We start from the raw sequence: 18,496 nt of genomic DNA, 5'->3' as shown, positions 1-18,496 counted from the left end.
CCACTCTCTCCCCCGCGCCTCCACCTCCGGCGGTTCGACGACCGACGCCCTCCGACGCCCTCTCCTCCTCGCCTGCCCCGCCCTCTCCTCCAGCCTCCCCCGTCACCTCTCCTCCGCGCCTCCCACGCCCTCTCCTCCCGCCTCCTCCGCATTCTCCTCCATGCGCCCGGATCGACGGGCCGCTGAGCCGCCGCGTGCCGCCGCGCGCGACGGCCCGCGCCGGAACTCCGGCTCTCCGCCCCCGCATCCTTCCCCTACGACGAGCCGCTGTCCTCGCCTTGCAGAACCTCAGCCAGCCGGCCGTTGACGCCGCCCCGCGCATCCATCCCGAGCGTCGGCCGGCGGCCTCTCCACCGCGCGCAGATCAACCAGGCCGCCTCACATCAACTCCTCACATCACATCCATCCCGTCGTGCCTGAGCCGCCGCCGCATCGTCGAACCGCCCGCTGCCCTCTCCGATCTGCTCCACCAATTCGAGGGGTGGCCACATGACCGGCAGCGACTTCCTCCACCACCACCTCCCAGTCCGCCCCTTGCGTTCCTGTAAGCCACCAGGTCGCCGCCCAACACCATCCTTTATGCCAAGCAGTGTTGGTCCTCGAGACCTCGACGACCTCCGGCGACGGTGCGCGCTTCCGCTTCGTCCTCTACTCCCCTCCGCCGCACATCACTGAGCTTCGCTTATTCCCCTCCGCAGTGTGGCCGGCCTGCCTGCTCAGGGCCATGCGCCCGTGCCCACCAAGCACGCCCCACGCTGCAGCCCTCCGATTCACTCCCCTCCACCACTGCCTGTTACGACGCCTCTCCCTCCCTGGGGCCAGCCAGCCTGGTGCTTCTTTTCTCCAAGGAAAATGCATGAAAGGTATGGATTAATATATGAAGGCACAAATGCCATTGTAGGAGCATTTTAGTTATCTTCTGAACTATTTCACATGCCAAACTTTTTATATGCCTTTAGAATCTTTATGTTTGACGAAACGTATAATATAGCCTCAGTTAGAATATTCCCATTTTTTTTGGAATATGAGTGATATTGTGAGATATAACTGCAAATTTCAAATGATTTATAGTTTAACTCAACTCTGGTTACAGTTCGCCCAGGGCATCATCGAGCTCTGCATGTACTCAATTCTTGTTAGAAATCTAGGCAATTTTCGGTATATTTTAATTCCAAAATTAGATGTATAAACTAGCAATATTTCTATGACTTTAAGGAGTAAAAGTAAACATGTGAACATGTTTATACTTATCACACATATAAGCATAAACAATATAAATAACCAAAGTTTTAGGGAGTACCTTAAAGCGGGGCCGTTGCCGGAGGCATTGGCTGCGCTGTTACCAACTGGAGTAGACATCTACTCGGTTGGCCTCAGTCGAAGTAGTCGAACTAAATCGGTGCAGGAAGATGTTCGCAGTGCAGTCCCACGAACGGTCACCAAAATGTAGTCGACGTAGTCGTTCGGCCACCAGAATGTAGTCGACGTAGTTGTTCGGCTCGTCCACCAGGAAGTAGTCGTACAATCGGGCAAAGCCTTAGTATTTTTGAGCAGTCACGCTAAAGCGTTACCCAAAAACCTGATTGCCCGCCTATCCCGTGCAGGATCTCAAGGCGAGCAAGGTTTCGGAGGCCTGCTCACGCTAATTCTGTGCGCGCAGAGATTAGCGTTGGGGAACTCAGTTGTTGCAACTGGAGAGGGAGAAGAGAGGAGCCGAGTTGCCTCAGTGCTCTGGTGCAAGATGGATGAGGGGCATGGCACTCCTTATATAGTGACTCAGGTGCTCAGGTTCGTTGAACCTGGACACCATCAGAGTCATTTAGGTGATGCGGTTATGGCCATTAATTACAGATTTAATTGCACGTTTAATCGCACGATTAATTGCTGTCAACGGCAAAATAGCCATCACATCACACCGCGCCGCGCCGCGCCGCGCCGCGCCGCACGTCCGGCCGGCCGCGCCGCGCCTCGGCCTCGGCCTCGGCCTCGGCCTCGGCCACGGCCACGGCCACGGCCACGGCCACGGCCCGGCCCGGCCCGGCCCGGCCCGGCCCGGCCCGGCTCGGCGAGGCGAGCGAGCGCGCGCGCGCGTGTGGTTCACCGTCCTCCTCTTACCGGCTTCACAAGTGGTGTACAAGAAGTCCACCTTTTAAGTCGGTTGAGATCCTCCTCAATTCCCGGTACGGAATTAAACATTGATTCCCTAGCATTAATAGTGGGCTTTAAATTCTTTTATTGCTTTAGAATAAATGGGCCAAGCCCATTACTCCAACAATCCCCACCAAGAAATTCAAGCCACACTAGAAATACCCTCATTCTCTCTTTGATATACCAGTATTCGACAGAGACTGTTAAGTTGAACTTCCATCTAGGACAAAGGCTACACTTATTCACAACTGTGCAATGGACTATGCCTTGAATTGCCAGTTTTGTGCAAACAAGTTTGACCAGAGCCCTACACTGGTACTAGGCTGCAAAAGCATCCCCGCGGTTTGGAGCTTATAAGTCATACTCCAGGCCCTTCATGAGTTTCTAGAGAATACCCAATTCTCATAGACCATGACCAGTGGTCAAACTCATATAGGTGTGTTCCTTTCAGATGTTCTGTAGGACAACATCTTTTGTTTCAAGAAAACAACTCATTTGTTTAAAAGAAACCACCTGGCACACATTAAGGTATAGACCAACCTGCCATACAGATTAGAAGAGAAATGCACCTTATACACGGAATGAGCCCTTTTCACAAAGGTTCTCTTCTCACAGTCAGACTTTAGTTTTGTTTCACCATCCTAATTCACGGGATCTCCGATCACATAGGACAGGTTTCCACTATAGAATGACTCACGTGGGTCTCAAGCCCAATTCCATAGATGCATTGTCTATCACATTTCGTGAAAGACCCTTTGTAAACTGATCTGCCAGATTTTTAGCCGTCTGAACATAGTCCAGGGCTATAACTCCGGAGTTTCTCAATTTTCTGACAGATTTCAACCGCCTTTTCACATGTCTAGATGACTTCATGTTATCCTTTGAACTATTCACCTTGACAATTACCGTTTGATTGTCACAGTTCATTAGGATTGCCGGTAACGGTTTTTCAACTATCGGCAAGTCCATAAGGAGCTCACGAAGCCACTCAGCCTCAACAGTGGCGGTATCTAATGCTGTGAGTTCTGCTTCCATAGTTGACCTCGTTAAGATGGTCTGCTTGCAAGACTTCCAGGAAACAGCTCCACCACCAAGTGTAAACACATATCCACTTGTGGCCTTTATCTCATCAGCATCAGAAATCCAATTTGAATCATTATACCCTTCTAGTACCCTTGGGTACCCGGTGTAGTGAATTCCATAGTTCATTGTCCCCTTCAGATAGCGCATTACTCTTTCAAGACCCTTCCAATGATCATCTCCCGGGTTTGAAACAAACCGGCTCAGTTTGCTTACAGCAAACGAGATATCAGGTCTTGTAGCGCTCGCTAAATACATTAATGAACCAATGATCTGAGAATATCTCAGCTGATCTCGCATTATCCTTTTGTTCTTTCTAAGAATTAAACTGGCATCATATGGTGTTGAGACAGGTTTATAGTCACTATAACCAAAGCGACTTAACACCTTCTCCACATAGTGAGACTGTGTAAGAATCACCCCACCATTGATCTCTTTTACCAGCTTTATATTAAGGATAACATCAGCTTCTCCCAGATCCTTCATCTCAAAATTTTGAGATAAAAACTCTTTGACTTCCTTAATCACATTAAGGCTAGTGCCAAAGATCAGTATGTCATCCACATACAAGCACAAAATCACTCCTTCAGCCCCACCATAGCGATAGTACACACATCTGTCAGCTTCGTTCACAACAAAGCCGGCAGAGGTCAAAGTTCTATCAAACTTTTCATGCCACTGCTTAGGCGCTTGCTTGAGACCATATAAAGATTTTAACAACTTACAAACCATTCCTTCTTGACCCTTTGATACAAACCCATCCGGCTGATCCATATAGATCTCCTCTTCTAACTCTCCATTGAGGAAAGCCGTCTTAACGTCCATCTGATGAACGAGAAGACCATAAGAGGCTGCCAAGGAAAGTAACACTCGAATTGTGGTCAATCGGGCAACTGGTGAATAAGTGTCAAAGAAATCTTCTCCTTCTTTTTGTGTATAACCCTTGGCCACAAGCCTAGCCTTGTACTTTTCAATAGTACCATCTGGCCTAAGCTTTTTCTTGAACACCCACTTGCATCCAACCGGTTTACATCCATAAGGACGTTCAACGACCTCCCAGGTTCCATTAGACATAATAGAATCCATCTCACTCCTTACTGCTTCCTTCCAATAGTCAGCATCAGGAGATGAATATGCCTCTTCAATGGTTCTGGGTGTATCATCTATGAGGTATACAATGAAATCATCACCAAAAGACTTTACAGTCCTTTGTCTCTTGCTCTTTCTCGGAGCATCATTGTTATCCTCCTCAGAATTTTCTACAAGTGTATGTTCATTGTGTTCTATCGGCTCAGCAGAGCCATCATCCTTGATGAACTCTTGCCTAGATGAACTTGTTTCATCTCTCATGGGAAAAATGTTTTCAAAAAATGTAGCATCTCTGGACTCCATTATAGTACCAACATGCATGTCAGGTACTCCAGATTTCACTATTAAAAATCTATATCCAACGCTGTGAATAGCATAACCTAGAAAGATACAATCCACAGTTTTAGGTCCAAGCTTACGTTTCTTGGTTATTGGCACACTCACTTTTGCCAAACAACCCCATGTACGTAAATATGACAGTGTTGGCCTTTTCTTCTCCCATTCCTCGAAAGGAGTTATCTCTTTATTCTTTGTAGGAACACGGTTTAGAACATGACATGCAGTCAATATAGCCTCACCCCACCATTCCTTGGAAAGTCCCGCTGTATCTAACATGGCGTTAACCAAATCCGTTAGAGTGCGGTTCTTTCTTTCGGCAACCCCATTTGACTGAGGTGAATAGGGAGGCGTCCTCTCATGAATAATACCATGTTCCTCGCAAAATAAAGTGAATAAATTTGAGAAATACTCGCCACCACGATCTGACCTAACTCTTTTGATCTTTCTCTCAAGTTGGTTTTCTACTTCAGCTTTATAGATTTTAAAGTAGTGTAAAGCTTCATCTTTTGACTTCAACAAATAGATGTAACAAAATCTAGTACTATCATCAATCAAAGTCATGAAATATTTTTTACCACCTTTTGTCAACACTCCATTCATTTCGCACAAATCGGAATGAATTAATTCTAAGGGTGCCAAGCTCCTTGCCTCCGCGGTCTTATGAGGCTTACGAGTTTGTTTTGATTCAACACATACATGACACTTAGAATTTTTGACAAAAGTGAACTTTGGAATTAAGCTCAAATTAGCTAAGCGCATCATACAACCAAAATTAACGTGACAAAGCCTCGAATGCCAAACATTTGTTTCATCAACGTTAATAACATTGTATGCAATTTTATTACAAACATCTGACAAAGAAAGACGGAACAAACCTCCGCTTTCATAACCTTTTCCAACAAAAGTACCAAACTTAGACAAGATACATTTATTGGACTCAAAGACTAATTTGAAACCATCTCTACACAGTAGAGAGCCGCTGACTAAATTCTTCTTGATGGTGGGGACATGCTGCACGTTCTTCAGCTGCACGGTCTTCCCCGAAGTAAACTTCAGATTTACCGTACCAACACCAAGAACACGCGCATGTGATCCGTTCCCCATCAGCAAGGAGGAAGTCCCGCCGGTCTGGTAAGAAGAGAACAAAGAAGCATCAGCACAAACATGAATATTAGCACCAGTATCAACCCACCACTCGGGTGAACCAAAGACTGAAAGAACAGTAGGTAATAAATTACCGTACCCCGAAGTTCCTCCAGGCTCGCTAATAACCATGTTGGCGGAGTTGTTGCCTTTGCGGTTCGGACACTTTGCAGCAAAGTGATCCGTACTAGCGCACACATAGCAAGCTCCCGTCTTCTTCTTCTTCTTAAAAGTGGTTGTCTTCTTAGTCTTTGGTTGGTTCTGCGGTGGCTTTTTCTTGTTCTTGTTGAAGTTGTTCTTCTGAACAAGATTGGCACTTGAAGCACCAACAACTCCTTTCCCACGTATGTCCTTTGCTCTCGCCTTCTCCTCAACATCAAGAGTCCTTATGAGTCCATCTATTGTGAACTCCTGTCTCTTATGTTTTAGAGAAGTAGCAAAGTCCCTCCAAGAAGGTGGCAGCTTAGAGATTATACCTCCAGCCACAAACTTATTGGGTAACACACATGGTGACTCTTTGTTGCAATTTTTGAGATCTTTTGCCAGAGTATGTATTTCATGAGCCTGTTCCACTACAGAACGGTCTTCGACCATCCTGTACTCAAGGAACTGCTCCATGATATACAACTCACTCCCGGCGTCAGATACTCCATATTGAGCCTCAAGAGCATCCCACAAAGCTTTGCCAGTTGGCAGCCGGATATAAGAATCCACCAGGTTATCACCGAGAACACTAATGATCAAGCCTCGAAAGAGGATATCAGCCTCATCGAACGCACTCCCTTCCTCTGGAGAGAATTGTTCAGGCTTACCCTCTTTCACATGGATCACTCTCGATAATGTTAACCACAGTATAAGCCGCTCTTGCCAACGTTTGTAATTTGAACCATCAAAAGGTGATGGTTTGATTGATGCAGCAAAGCTAGATACCGAAAGCCTATTAACATAATCAGGTTTTTGGATTGTTAGAAATCTAGGCAATTTTCGGTATATTTTAATTCCAAAATTAGATGTATAAACTAGCAATATTTCTATGACTTTAAGGAGTAAAAGTAAACATGTGAACATGTTTATACTTATCACACATATAAGCATAAACAATATAAATAACCAAAGTTTTAGGGAGTACCTTAAAGCGGGGCCGTTGCCGGAGGCATTGGCTGCGCTGTTACCAACTGGAGTAGACATCTACTCGGTTGGCCTCAGTCGAAGTAGTCGAACTAAATCGGTGCAGGAAGATGTTCGCAGTGCAGTCCCACGAACGGTCACCAAAATGTAGTCGACGTAGTCGTTCGGCCACCAGAATGTAGTCGACGTAGTTGTTCGGCTCGTCCACCAGGAAGTAGTCGTACAATCGGGCAAAGCCTTAGTATTTTTGAGCAGTCACGCTAAAGCGTTACCCAAAAACCTGATTGCCCGCCTATCCCGTGCAGGATCTCAAGGCGAGCAAGGTTTCGGAGGCCTGCTCACGCTAATTCTGTGCGCGCAGAGATTAGCGTTGGGGAACTCAGTTGTTGCAACTGGAGAGGGAGAAGAGAGGAGCCGAGTTGCCTCAGTGCTCTGGTGCAAGATGGATGAGGGGCATGGCACTCCTTATATAGTGACTCAGGTGCTCAGGTTCGTTGAACCTGGACACCATCAGAGTCATTTAGGTGATGCGGTTATGGCCATTAATTACAGATTTAATTGCACGTTTAATCGCACGATTAATTGCTGTCAACGGCAAAATAGCCATCACACCGCGCGGCGCCGCGCCGCGCCCGGCCGCGCCTCGGCCTCGGCCTCGGCCTCGGCCTCGGCCACGGCCACGGCCACGGCCCGGCTCGGCGAGGCGAGCGAGCGCGCGCGCGCGTGTGGTTCACCGTCCTCCTCTTACCGGCTTCACAAGTGGTGTACAAGAAGTCCACCTTTTAAGTCGGTTGAGATCCTCCTCAATTCCCGGTACGGAATTAAACATTGATTCCCTAGCATTAATAGTGGGCTTTAAATTCTTTTATTGCTTTAGAATAAATGGGCCAAGCCCATTACTCCAACAATTCTAATCCATTTGGTTAAGAAAGAACACGCCATTTGTTCTAAAAAGAAGTTATTGTACCATTGCAAAAAGTTTTACGCACCTAATGCCATAAGAAAGGTTGGATGACGAAAGGGCATCACAGCTCAGTTATTGAAGTTATATGTCAACTTGCTGTACATAGGTTAATTGTTTTCATTTCTGCTGTCCTCTAATTGGAACAGGTCCTGCAGGAGGTGGGGGGGGGGGCGTATAAATGCATTATTCATCTGGAAGGATCTTGGGGAAATCTTGATCCACTTGGCATTGCTTTCCCACTAGAACAAGGAGTGAGGAACTTCAAAATAGGAATGATTTCAAATGCTATAGAAGGGCAGAAAAAGATCCCAGAGGCTTGATGCTTGATCCATCTGAAAATAATTCTTCTAATTATGAGAACATGTTCAAAGTTCAGATCATAGAATTTTCATGTGGTTCGAAAGAAGCTAGAGTTCATAATCAGAGCATAAAATCTCTCAACTGTTCTTCAGTTCATAGGTCAGAGCTATGTTTGCACAAGTTATGTACTCTGCGCAGCTTAGGAACTGAATATGTTATGTACTTTGCGCAGCTTAGGAGCGTATTTCTTCTCCCATTCGTTTTGCTTAATGCTGCTCATGCTATACTTTTAGAGTTTCGTTTAAACTTCCTGAGGAATAAATTTGTGCAATGGTACTGATGCAGGCAATTGAAATCGAAAGAGTTGGAGAGATACAACAGCCAAGCAGTTCTAGATAGACTTGACGGATGGAGGTTCTGTTTGCAATGGTTCATTTTAATTGGAATGCTTTAACTCACACACACAGCTGTTTCTGCATAATCCTGAATGAAATCTTTTTTGTGTGGCTGCAGCATCTGTGATCACGAGTGACGGTTCCGACATGACCATGCTCCCGGAGAGGGGTTGTCTATATCAAGAATGTAGTTAGAGACAAGTGGCAACTGTAAAGAGTGAGGTTGCAGGGCTGTAGCATCAGGGTTGGGGATGCTGCTGGTTAGGAAGCGAGAGATGGGGAATTGCATTGCCGTTTTAAGTTGGAGCTGGCTGCTTCAGAGGTCTGTGTTCCCCATTGATTTCTTAGACGGGATTCTTTTCTTGAGTTGTAGATGTTGATTGGTGATCATCGATGTCTGTATTTGATTGAAGCACTTCCTTTCATCTCCCTTGATGTCAATTGCAATTTGGAAATGAGGAAGAGAAGAGGAAACACAGCTCTTATTCTTTTTTATTTATGCAATGGATAATTAATTGTTTTGTTTCTTTCAATAATTTATTGATGCGCTTTGTGAATGTTGTTGGGTTCATTTTTTTTAGCTCCACATTTTGCTGCTTAATGTCTCAATTTGAATGTGAGGAAAAAAAATCATATTATTCGTATAGCGAATGTCGCAAACATTGTCTTGGACTCATTTAGGGAAGTTTTTCATACTTAGAGTTCTCTTTATATCAAAACCGAGTAGAGACAGAAGGGCAACATTGTGTTTTCTTTTGAGAGGTCTTTCATGCCTTTTCTATTTTTTAGATGGGTATTGCGCCCGGTTCTATAGCCACCCAACAACCAAGTACAACAAAACAAGTTGAGCGTTAATCTAAAAAAACAAGTTGAGCGTTAAAAAAACAAGTTGAGAAACCACCCCAATTAGTATGGGCCCCTGATTAAAATAAAAAAATATATCATTAAGCGCTTGATTTTTTTAGCTTCCGTAGCAACGCACGGGCATTTAACTAGTTAGGATCAAAAGTACTATGCCACGAGTGCAGTGTGCATGATAATACGTGCTCTACCTTCTAATCAAAAGAGGGCAAGAACAAGTTATAGTTAAGCATATCATTAGGTCTTAGGATAATGCTGGATATCTCATTTGCAAGCGCACAGCGATCGATGAGAGCATGACTAGATGCAGCATAAACCCATTGCCTCTTGGTTGCTCGGTTAATGGGTGACGATTCCATTCCATGTGCTCCTTGGACAGGTGCCGCGACGAATAATGGAATCTGCCTATTGGCTGCTCCATGGGTCGATTCCTGGTATGCCCAAGAGGCCACCTTGCATAGATGACATCTTCCAAAGTTCCCAAGTGACTTGTCTCGCTCCTTTCAATTTTTACTTTTCCCCTTCACAGAAACCTTTAAACCTAATTTCATTCATAGAACAAATTTTGTAATAAATTCCATAGGAAGAAGAAACACAGTTCAATCTCATGTTCTAAACTATAAACATCACCATTAATTCGTTATAAACACAGTTCATCATTGTTCCGATTTGCCAATAGCACAAGAGGTGGTCATGCTGCAGTGTACTGATCCGAAGAGGCATCAGATTTCAAGAGGGACACGCAGGTTCTGGATAGCCTCATCATCAGTGCCATGCATGTGCATACACAGTACTTTATCCTTTGCAAAAGCTCTGCCTTTGTTAGTTAAGAAGAATGATCCTTACAGAGAAGACATTTCATGCACAACTCAAGCTTATGCAAGGCCAAACTTTTGATTGCTCGGAAGAACACTGACACCGTTTGTTTAACATCACAAATCAAATCAACCCGGATGTGTTCTCTTAATGGAATGCATATAAAGGTATGAAGGCTACATCTGGGACAGATATGCATGCGAGGCCAAGCTAGCAGGATCAAAGATTTCCCCCCCTACACAGTTTGCCAGTGGAATGAGCATTGATCCGCTTTTGGCCAGCGATCATCGCTCTAGACCATAATGACAGAGAGTTTGGAGAGCACTCTATTTGTTCCAAAAAACAGGTTTAATTTGACGGCATGCTCTCAGCTGGGGATAGGTTGTCTTTTGCCTACTGATATTACACAGCATTCTTCTGCCAGGGATACATCAGTCAGGGAATTGAAATTCTTTCCTGAAAAAATTGCGCCGAAATTCTAGAAGCCCTAGAACTAATGAATTCAGTCTTCTGCAAATCAAGATCATGTAAGACTGTAGATAAAAAAAAGAAGATCCTGCTGTAAGATTGTAACTAGCTTGCAATAGAAAAGAAAGCTTAAACAGTGCATGCCCTCCTGTAGCCACACAGGAAAATCCTTTTCTCCCACTCACAAGGCAATAATTTGGCCAAAGAAAGTAGAGGCAGCAAATGCAGCAGCCACTGTCAATGTGCATGCAGGTCACCTCTGCCCCTGCCTTTCCCCTTTCCTTCTTGCATGGACCGGGCATATACTGGCTGCCACTTTGTGCTACCCACAAATGGAGGAGGGACCAACACACAAAGGCACATTGCTTTCAGAAGCTAGAAGCAAGGGGCCTAAGGTTTTGAAGAATATATAACTGAATAACGCTGATAGCTGATTTGACGGCCTGAAGTTCTGAAGAATATGTATAACTGAATGACACTGATAACTGATTTGCCGGCATAAAGTTCTGAAGAGCATACAACAGGATAACGCTGATGACGGACAGATTTGCTGGCCTTTAGTTCCTCATGGAGCTAGAAGGTGTGAAGAGCTTGTAGCTAATAAAGCCTAAAGGAGGGATTGCAATGTCACTCACTCCCCGAAGTGATAGAATGCGTCCACATTCACTATGCATGTTCTGCACCTTTCAGTAGTTGACCGGCTTAGCTGTGGCATGGAGGACCCAATGCAAAGGCGCATTGCTTCCAGTGATTTGCAACAGGGTAGGGGCCTAAAGTAGCGCAGAATATGTAGCTGAATAGCAGAGATTTGCCACACTGGTAAAGTATATACGGACTCCAATCGCTCGAGCAAGCAAACACGTACGTGTAGATGAGCTTGTAGGTAAAGAATGATGAAACTGAACAAAATGTGGCGTATTGATGACCGATAGGTGTAGAAAGTTAAAATAAGCCACTTTGATCCTTCAACTTTACTCTAAGGATCAAGTTGGTCTTTCAACTTTTAAAAAGATTAATTTGGTCCCTTAACTTTTATTTTTAGATCAAATGTGTCCCTGTACTGATGTAATGCTCCACGATACCATGAGACTAATGCTAAAATGTCATCTTTACCCTTGGCTATTTTCTCTCCTTACAATTTGCATATTTAAAAGTGGTGCAACAAGTTAATCAAACATGTGCATAATATTCTTATATGATCTAGACTAAATTAAATACGAAAGGGCTTTTCAACAATTTCGAGAGACATACTATAAAAAACATTTACCGAGGCGGGCAAAAAGCATTATCCGAGGCGGTTTTTGCAAACGCCTCAAAGCTAAACTCACAGTTAATCAAGCATTAGCCAAGTTGGTTGGATTGCCCACCTCGGTTAATCAAATAAAAAACAAAAAAATAGGAAGCCCGTGGATAGGCCCACCAAGCCCATCCAGGGCCCGCCGAGCCTATCCACGGGAAAGGCCGCCGCCGCTGCACCGCCGCTCACGCCGCCGCTGGGGGAGGCCGGATCCGGTCCCTGCTCGCTGGATCCAGCGGACCCGCGCCCCTGCTCGAGCCGGAGGCCCGCGCCGCCGCTCGAACCAAAGACCCGCGCTGGCCTCGTCTGCACCGGCCTCGCTGAGCCACGGGCCCGCGCGCCACTGGGATGAGCACCTCCGTCTCCCGCCGCGGATCCGATGGAGGGAGGGGGCACGGCCGGCGTGGCGCACCGCCCGTCGCGGATCCGGTGGAGGGAGGGGGCACAACCGGCGTGGAGGGCTCCCGCGCGAGGATCCGGGGGAGGGCTCCCGGCGTGGAGGGTGCGCCCGCTGCGGATCCGGCGGAGGGCTCCCGGCGTGTAGGGTGCGCCCGCTGTGGATCCGGTGGAGGGCTCCCGGCGTGGAAGAGGGGCACGACGCCGGTGGATGATGAGCTGGCCGTCCCCCTGCGCGACGTTGATGGAGGAGAGGTGGAGGAGGAGGGACAGGAGGGAGGGCGGGGGAGGGAGGGAGGGAGTGCCGTGGCAGGCTCGCTGAGCAGCCGCCTGGCGCTGGGGAGGGAGGGAGGAATGAGTGGCTAACTAACCCTAACTTCAGTATATATATGAAGACAGTTAACGGGCCTTATATGGGCTCATATGGGCTTCGTATGGACTTGGACCATTAACCGAGGCGGAGCATTATAAGGCGTCCGCCTCCGAAAATAGACTATTAACCGAGACGGACCTTTATAAGGTGTCCACCTCGATTAATCGATTTCGTGAGGCGGTTTTTTATAACCGCCTCGGTTAATAAAAAATGACCGCCTCGGTTAATGCTGACCATTAACCGATGAGGTTTTTTTTTCCTACCCGCCTCCGAGCCGATTTTCAAGTGCCTCGCAAAATAGAATTTTGTAGTAGTGCAAACCAACACACAGAATAATAGATCTACCATTCTATTGTGATCTATTATTGACTAATTGCAACTATACAATAATGGAAATTGAGTATGAGAAGAAGCAAATGGCAAAAATAACTTTCCACATCTATCTCATGGTATTGTGAAGCATCACATCAGTATAGGGACAAATTTAACTTAAAAACAAAAGTTGAGGGACCAAATTGGTCTTTTTAAAAGTTGAGAGACCAACTTGACCCTTGAAATAAAATTGAAGGACTAAAGTGGCTATTTTGCCGTGTAGAAATAAATGTGCATATGTCCTTGTCATGAGTGCACCTTCAGTACATATAGATGCCTAGTTTTATTTTGCAAAACAAAAAAAAATTCTATGTGTTTGCGTAAACCGTTTTGTAGCTGCTCGCTGATGTTATTTATCAATAGAACTGGAATAATCATGTTCTTAAAAAAATATTGTTGAATTGAGTGTTGATAGATTTTTCCTTTTTCAGTTGGTAAGTTGGATCAGACCAATAGAGCACTGGGCCGGGCCGGGAGACAAGGCCTCAACGGCGAGCGAATGGGATGGCCGGCCATGCATGGTGGTAGCGGAGCAAGTGCAAGAGAGGCGGCACAGGACAGCTCGAGTAGGATGTTGCTCATTTACAGTGAAATATTTTTTTTCCAAAATCTACAAGGATATGATTTCTTTTCCTATTACGAATAACTTTAACATAAAACGAACACCAGTAGAGCCATCCGGTTTACTAGCTCAGCATCAAACGGAAACATGTACAAGACCTCTTGAATGCTAATTTGTTTTCAAGACAAATGCTAATGTTACAATTGACAGAATTGTTTTTCAAACTATTACAAACCCTACTAGCTACCTACAAATACATACACTACTCGCAACACCAAATGCCGTCATATTTGCTTGAGAAACGACTTGAAATACAATACGATCGAAATACATACATAGATGCTACTTAATTACAAATCATGAATTCATGATGCAGCCAATTAATGAACACAAACTCCTCACACTGCTTATTTCTTCCCTGACGGCCCTGAGTCTCCGGAGACCGGGAGGATGCGTTTGCTTATGCTGAGAACGCCGCACCTCATCACCGCTTTCTTTTCCTCCACCTGCTTCGGCCGGCCATGGCTCCTCGCGCCGCCCTTCTCTCCTCCATGGCGCAGATGGTCACGCAGAGCAACGGCCGCAGCTGCCTCGTACGCCATTGCCGCAGCTAATTAAGCTAGTAGACACCTGACGACAGAACACAGAGACTAGCTAGCTAGTTTATCTACCTTAAACTGCTGTGGCCGCCGAATTAATTAAGGACGTTTCAGGTTGCTAACAATGTTGCTCGCTTGCTTCTGATGCAGAGCCGATGCCTGATGGGGAGCTATTTGTAGGGCAGATCAGGCAGGCAGGAGCGATCGAGGAAGATTCATGTGCTAGCCTGCTAGGCAGCTTGGCTGCCAAGAAATGAAACTGGGAGATGTCTGACTTGAATCATATACACAGAGTCAGAGGTCAAAGTGTGATGACAACTGACAGCGACTGAGAATTTCTAGCTCCTGGCAGCGCACGTTTCAAACGAGTGGCGATATTGTGCGCGTTTCTTTTATTAAAGAATCCCAATCCACAGCTCACAGTTTCAAGGACATACATAGACCTCTGATGATTTATGTGACCTGTTCTGAGAAAGATGTAATGTAACTCACAAAATAAAAAGGTTAAAAACCGTAACTGACTGCTCGAAGTTAACTGAAGGCTCTGATCTCTGTGAGATGCCCGTGGGGCTAGGACCTTGTGATGAGTGATTGAACAACACAGTGTGCGTGTGACGTTTCTTTTGGTTGGTGTCGTTGCAGGTGATAGGTGGAGACTGAACATGCGGCGACGTGTGAAGAATGAAGATATGATGCCACGCCGATGGACTGAGAGCGGTGAAGGGTGGATCAAGACTTGCGTTCGAGGTATTTGAGATCGTGCGGTGTATGTCTACTGTACCTGACGACACAGCGAGAGAACGTTGGTGGACGGTTTCTTGGTTAAGCCACAAAACCAAGATCCCGGACGTTCGTTGCGGCGGACGTGGCCGAAGACGGGGACAATTGTCGATCGCGAGAAGATTCCGGATCGTCATGCGGCGAGATCACGGGACGCCATGGTGCTAGATGGAAGGATTGCGGACATCGAGATTGTTTGCCGTGGAGGATGATATTGTGTGATACGCGCCGATTACGTTAATTTGATTTACGTAATGGCAAACTTGTAATTTAGGTAGTGCCACCCTATGGGTTATAAATATGTGGCACCTAGGATTGAGGGGTATGCGTTTTTAGGGTTTTGAGGGCGTTGCTACAGTAGCCGCCGTGAACAGTTCCGCGCTACAATAGCCGCCTCCCTGAAGATCTTCTTGCGTGCACTCCTCTCTCCAGTCTAGCCTAGGGTTTAATTCCTAGTGAGGGATTTTTGTTGATCTCTCTAATCAAGAGAGGGAGGACGATCGGGCGGAGACTAGATGCAATTTTGTAAGAACAAGTACTTGGTTTAATACTTTATCATTAAGTATTGTTCTTCGTTTCATTGCATCGTGCTTATTTGTTCTTCGTCAGGTTTATCGTCAGTTTCAATCTAGGTTTTCTTGATCCGCATTTTATACTTAATTTCCTTGCATAATATTTTGAGAATAGATTTCTAGTGATCTTGTGAACCTATGTTTCGAGTTTCCTCGCGTTTGGATCTAATTTGCTAAAGTTCTTGAAATTTGGGAGTTTGATCTGTTTGCTTCCGTGCGAAATTATTTTGAGTTGCTCCCATTCACCCCCCTCTGGTCGCATTTTCCGGTCCTACACTCTGAACTTCTGATGATTATTCAGCAAATCAGCAGGATCCCAAGCGAGGGATCTTAAGCCCATACATACCAGGTCGAGCATTGCTGCGCCATGCTTTTCGGACCCATCTCTGCCAGCTGCTGTTGCCATGGTGGGCCATTGGGGGCTCCCTGTCCCCTTCCGGAAGATGGATAACAAATATATCTATAAAGCCCAATTACAAAGGTGTCACGCGGCTGACGCATCAGAGGCTCACATCCGGCCGCCTGTTTGCCCAGTAGCAGTGCGCCGCGCGCTGGTGCTGCGCAAGCAAGCATGTGCCGATGTGCAGCTTGCATGTCGTGCAGGTGGTGCTAGGGGTCCTTTTTTTCTCTCTCTCTTCAAGCTGCATCAATAATTAACACTTTCACTAAACTACTACAGTCAATATTTTAAAATACAATATTCAGCATTCACTCAAACTTAATACAACATTTCTTATAAACTAGTTAAACATTTTATATGAAAATGTTGAAAGTGTATGTCCAAAATGTTGAATATGTATACTCAGATGTTGCAATAGTATACTTTGAATGTTGATTTTTTTAGAAAAAATAAAACTAATTAAAATATATGCATATGTGATCTTGTTTTGTTGCATAAATTCCAAATAACATCATGGTTCAAACGGAATCCAAAACGTATTTACGGTTTGGAAGAAAAATGGAATCAAAGTTTTGAATTTACATGGAATCTCCACGTCCACCCACCAACATCCATGCACACTCCCAAGGCGGACATGCCCACTGCGCTATACTCCATTGCTCGAATATTATCCGCTCGATTGTACCGCACGAATCTCAAACACTAGAAGTTCAATGATCTTCCTATCTTTCGGAAGATGTATAGGATTCCTGGGGCCATTGGGCTCCTCTAGATGGATCTTTGGCCGGTACAATTTTAGGGTCTGCTGCGGATACAGGTCAAGGGCCCATGGAGGCCCACGAGGCTCCTCGGCCCACACCGCCTCTCTTCCTGCTCCGAGCTGCCCTATTTTTGAACGGCTGTAATGTAGGCAAGCACACGGTGTTGAGAATACGTATCTACAAAGTAACTGTATACTCCTATATTGGTATCATCCATGAGTTTTTGGTCCAAAACTAATTAAATGTAGCCTCAATTAAAATATTTTCAGGAAGTTTAGTTCCAGGCCGCCATGGTGGCACGGGTAGGCCCCTCTATTGGCCTTGCCTAGTAAAAAAATAATTGGTTTGTTCGTTTCAACTTTATACAAAAAAAAAACACTCCCTCTTTTTTCCCAATATACCAAAGGTTTGAAATGTTATGTTACTCTCCCCCCTCGCGCTCTCTTGGAGGTGACCTAGCCATGGCGGCGGCTGCTTGCTCCGGGCATCCGAAGCTAGATCCGGACTGGGGCTCTCAGCATCCGCCACCTTGGGCACCGAATCTGCCTCACTGGGCTCTCGGCTTGACGGGGTCTTGCGGCGGCGGCGGCTGTTCTGCGGTGGCGTCCGGCTGTTGCGCGGCCTGGTGGCGGCGGTGCCCGTGCGAGACGGGGCGTGGCGGAGGAGACACCATGGCCAGCGACGGGGTGGCGGCCGCGTGCAGGGGCTTGGCCGGGCGCGGGCGGGCTGCGGGCCCTGGCCTCTGGGCAAGTTGCGGCGGCGGCGCTAGTGGCCGCGAGGCGGCAGATGGCTGCACGCGCCTTGTGGGCTGCTGGCGGCGGGTGCCGGAGCCGGCATTGATGGTATTTTACAGACTCGACGTACAGCGGTGTTACGCATGCGGCGGAGTGAGGCCCAGCTCTACGGGTTGTGTGATCAGAGGGGTGACGGCCGACGCAGCTATGCGGCTGCTGCGTGCAGCCGACGCGTCGATGCCCTTCTGAAGAGCTCCTACAGAGTGGCGGGACAACGACGACGGTGGTGTTGGTTGGGTGGTGGCCCAACTTCTTGGCCGACGACCATCTGTGACGACCATCTGTGACGTGTGCTGTTGTTCTCTACCTTGACGGATTGCTTATTCATGTGTGATTCGACAATTTTGTTATTACCTTATAATTTGAGACGTGTGCTGTTGTTCTCTGCCTTGATTAAGCTCCCGCTGGTTATGTTGATGTTTCCAGGGAAACTGCCAATGCAGAGAAGGTCATAGAGGCACACAAGAGGATGATCACGGTCGCCAATCATCATCCGGATGCAGGTGGAAGCCGTTACCTTGCTTCAAATATTAACGAGGCAAACGATGTATTGAGGGGGCAACATCCATCGCGTTCCTAATCTCTGCGAGTCTCTGCCTACAATCAACTACCTTGGGGATACCCATACGCTCATCCCAAGCTCCTTGATCATGGGGACGGCAGTTGGCTTTGCGGCTGAGGTGGGCAGCGGCGACCAGCTCGAGGCCGCACGGAGGGGACCGGAGGCACCCCGCCCCGAGGCTGGCTGCTTGGGCTGCGGCGCATCGGGAGAGAGTGTGTGTCAGACCCGGGCAGCAGGATTGTTTATAGACGTTGAATATTCTAGAGTAAAGGATAACACATGTATATACCTTACCAT

At 46.6% G+C, this 18,496-nt stretch overlaps 1 protein-coding gene across 2 annotated transcripts; it reads left to right on the top strand.

Annotated features, from left to right (window-relative positions):
- Positions 1-9,143, top strand: LOC120650494 (pollen-specific leucine-rich repeat extensin-like protein 3). 2 transcript variants are annotated; one of them, XM_039927643.1, is made up of 4 exons: positions 1-626; positions 699-863; positions 8,537-8,620; positions 8,705-9,143. In XM_039927643.1, exons 1-4 carry the CDS (start codon positions 490-492, stop codon positions 8,721-8,723), a joined length of 405 nt encoding a protein of 134 aa, XP_039783577.1. In that variant the 5' UTR covers positions 1-489; the 3' UTR covers positions 8,724-9,143. The 2 variants fall into 2 exon arrangements, with proteins under 2 accessions (XP_039783577.1, XP_039783578.1); XM_039927644.1 differs by having other exon boundaries at positions 6-626; positions 8,537-8,605; positions 8,705-9,112.
- The last annotated feature ends 9,353 nt before the right edge of the window (positions 9,144-18,496 follow it).

This window comes from Panicum virgatum, chromosome 9K, assembly GCF_016808335.1.
Source record: "Panicum virgatum strain AP13 chromosome 9K, P.virgatum_v5, whole genome shotgun sequence".
In the NCBI taxonomy this organism is placed as follows: Eukaryota; Viridiplantae; Streptophyta; class Magnoliopsida; order Poales; family Poaceae; genus Panicum; species Panicum virgatum.
This window is presented reverse-complemented; position numbering and strand designations above follow the sequence as displayed.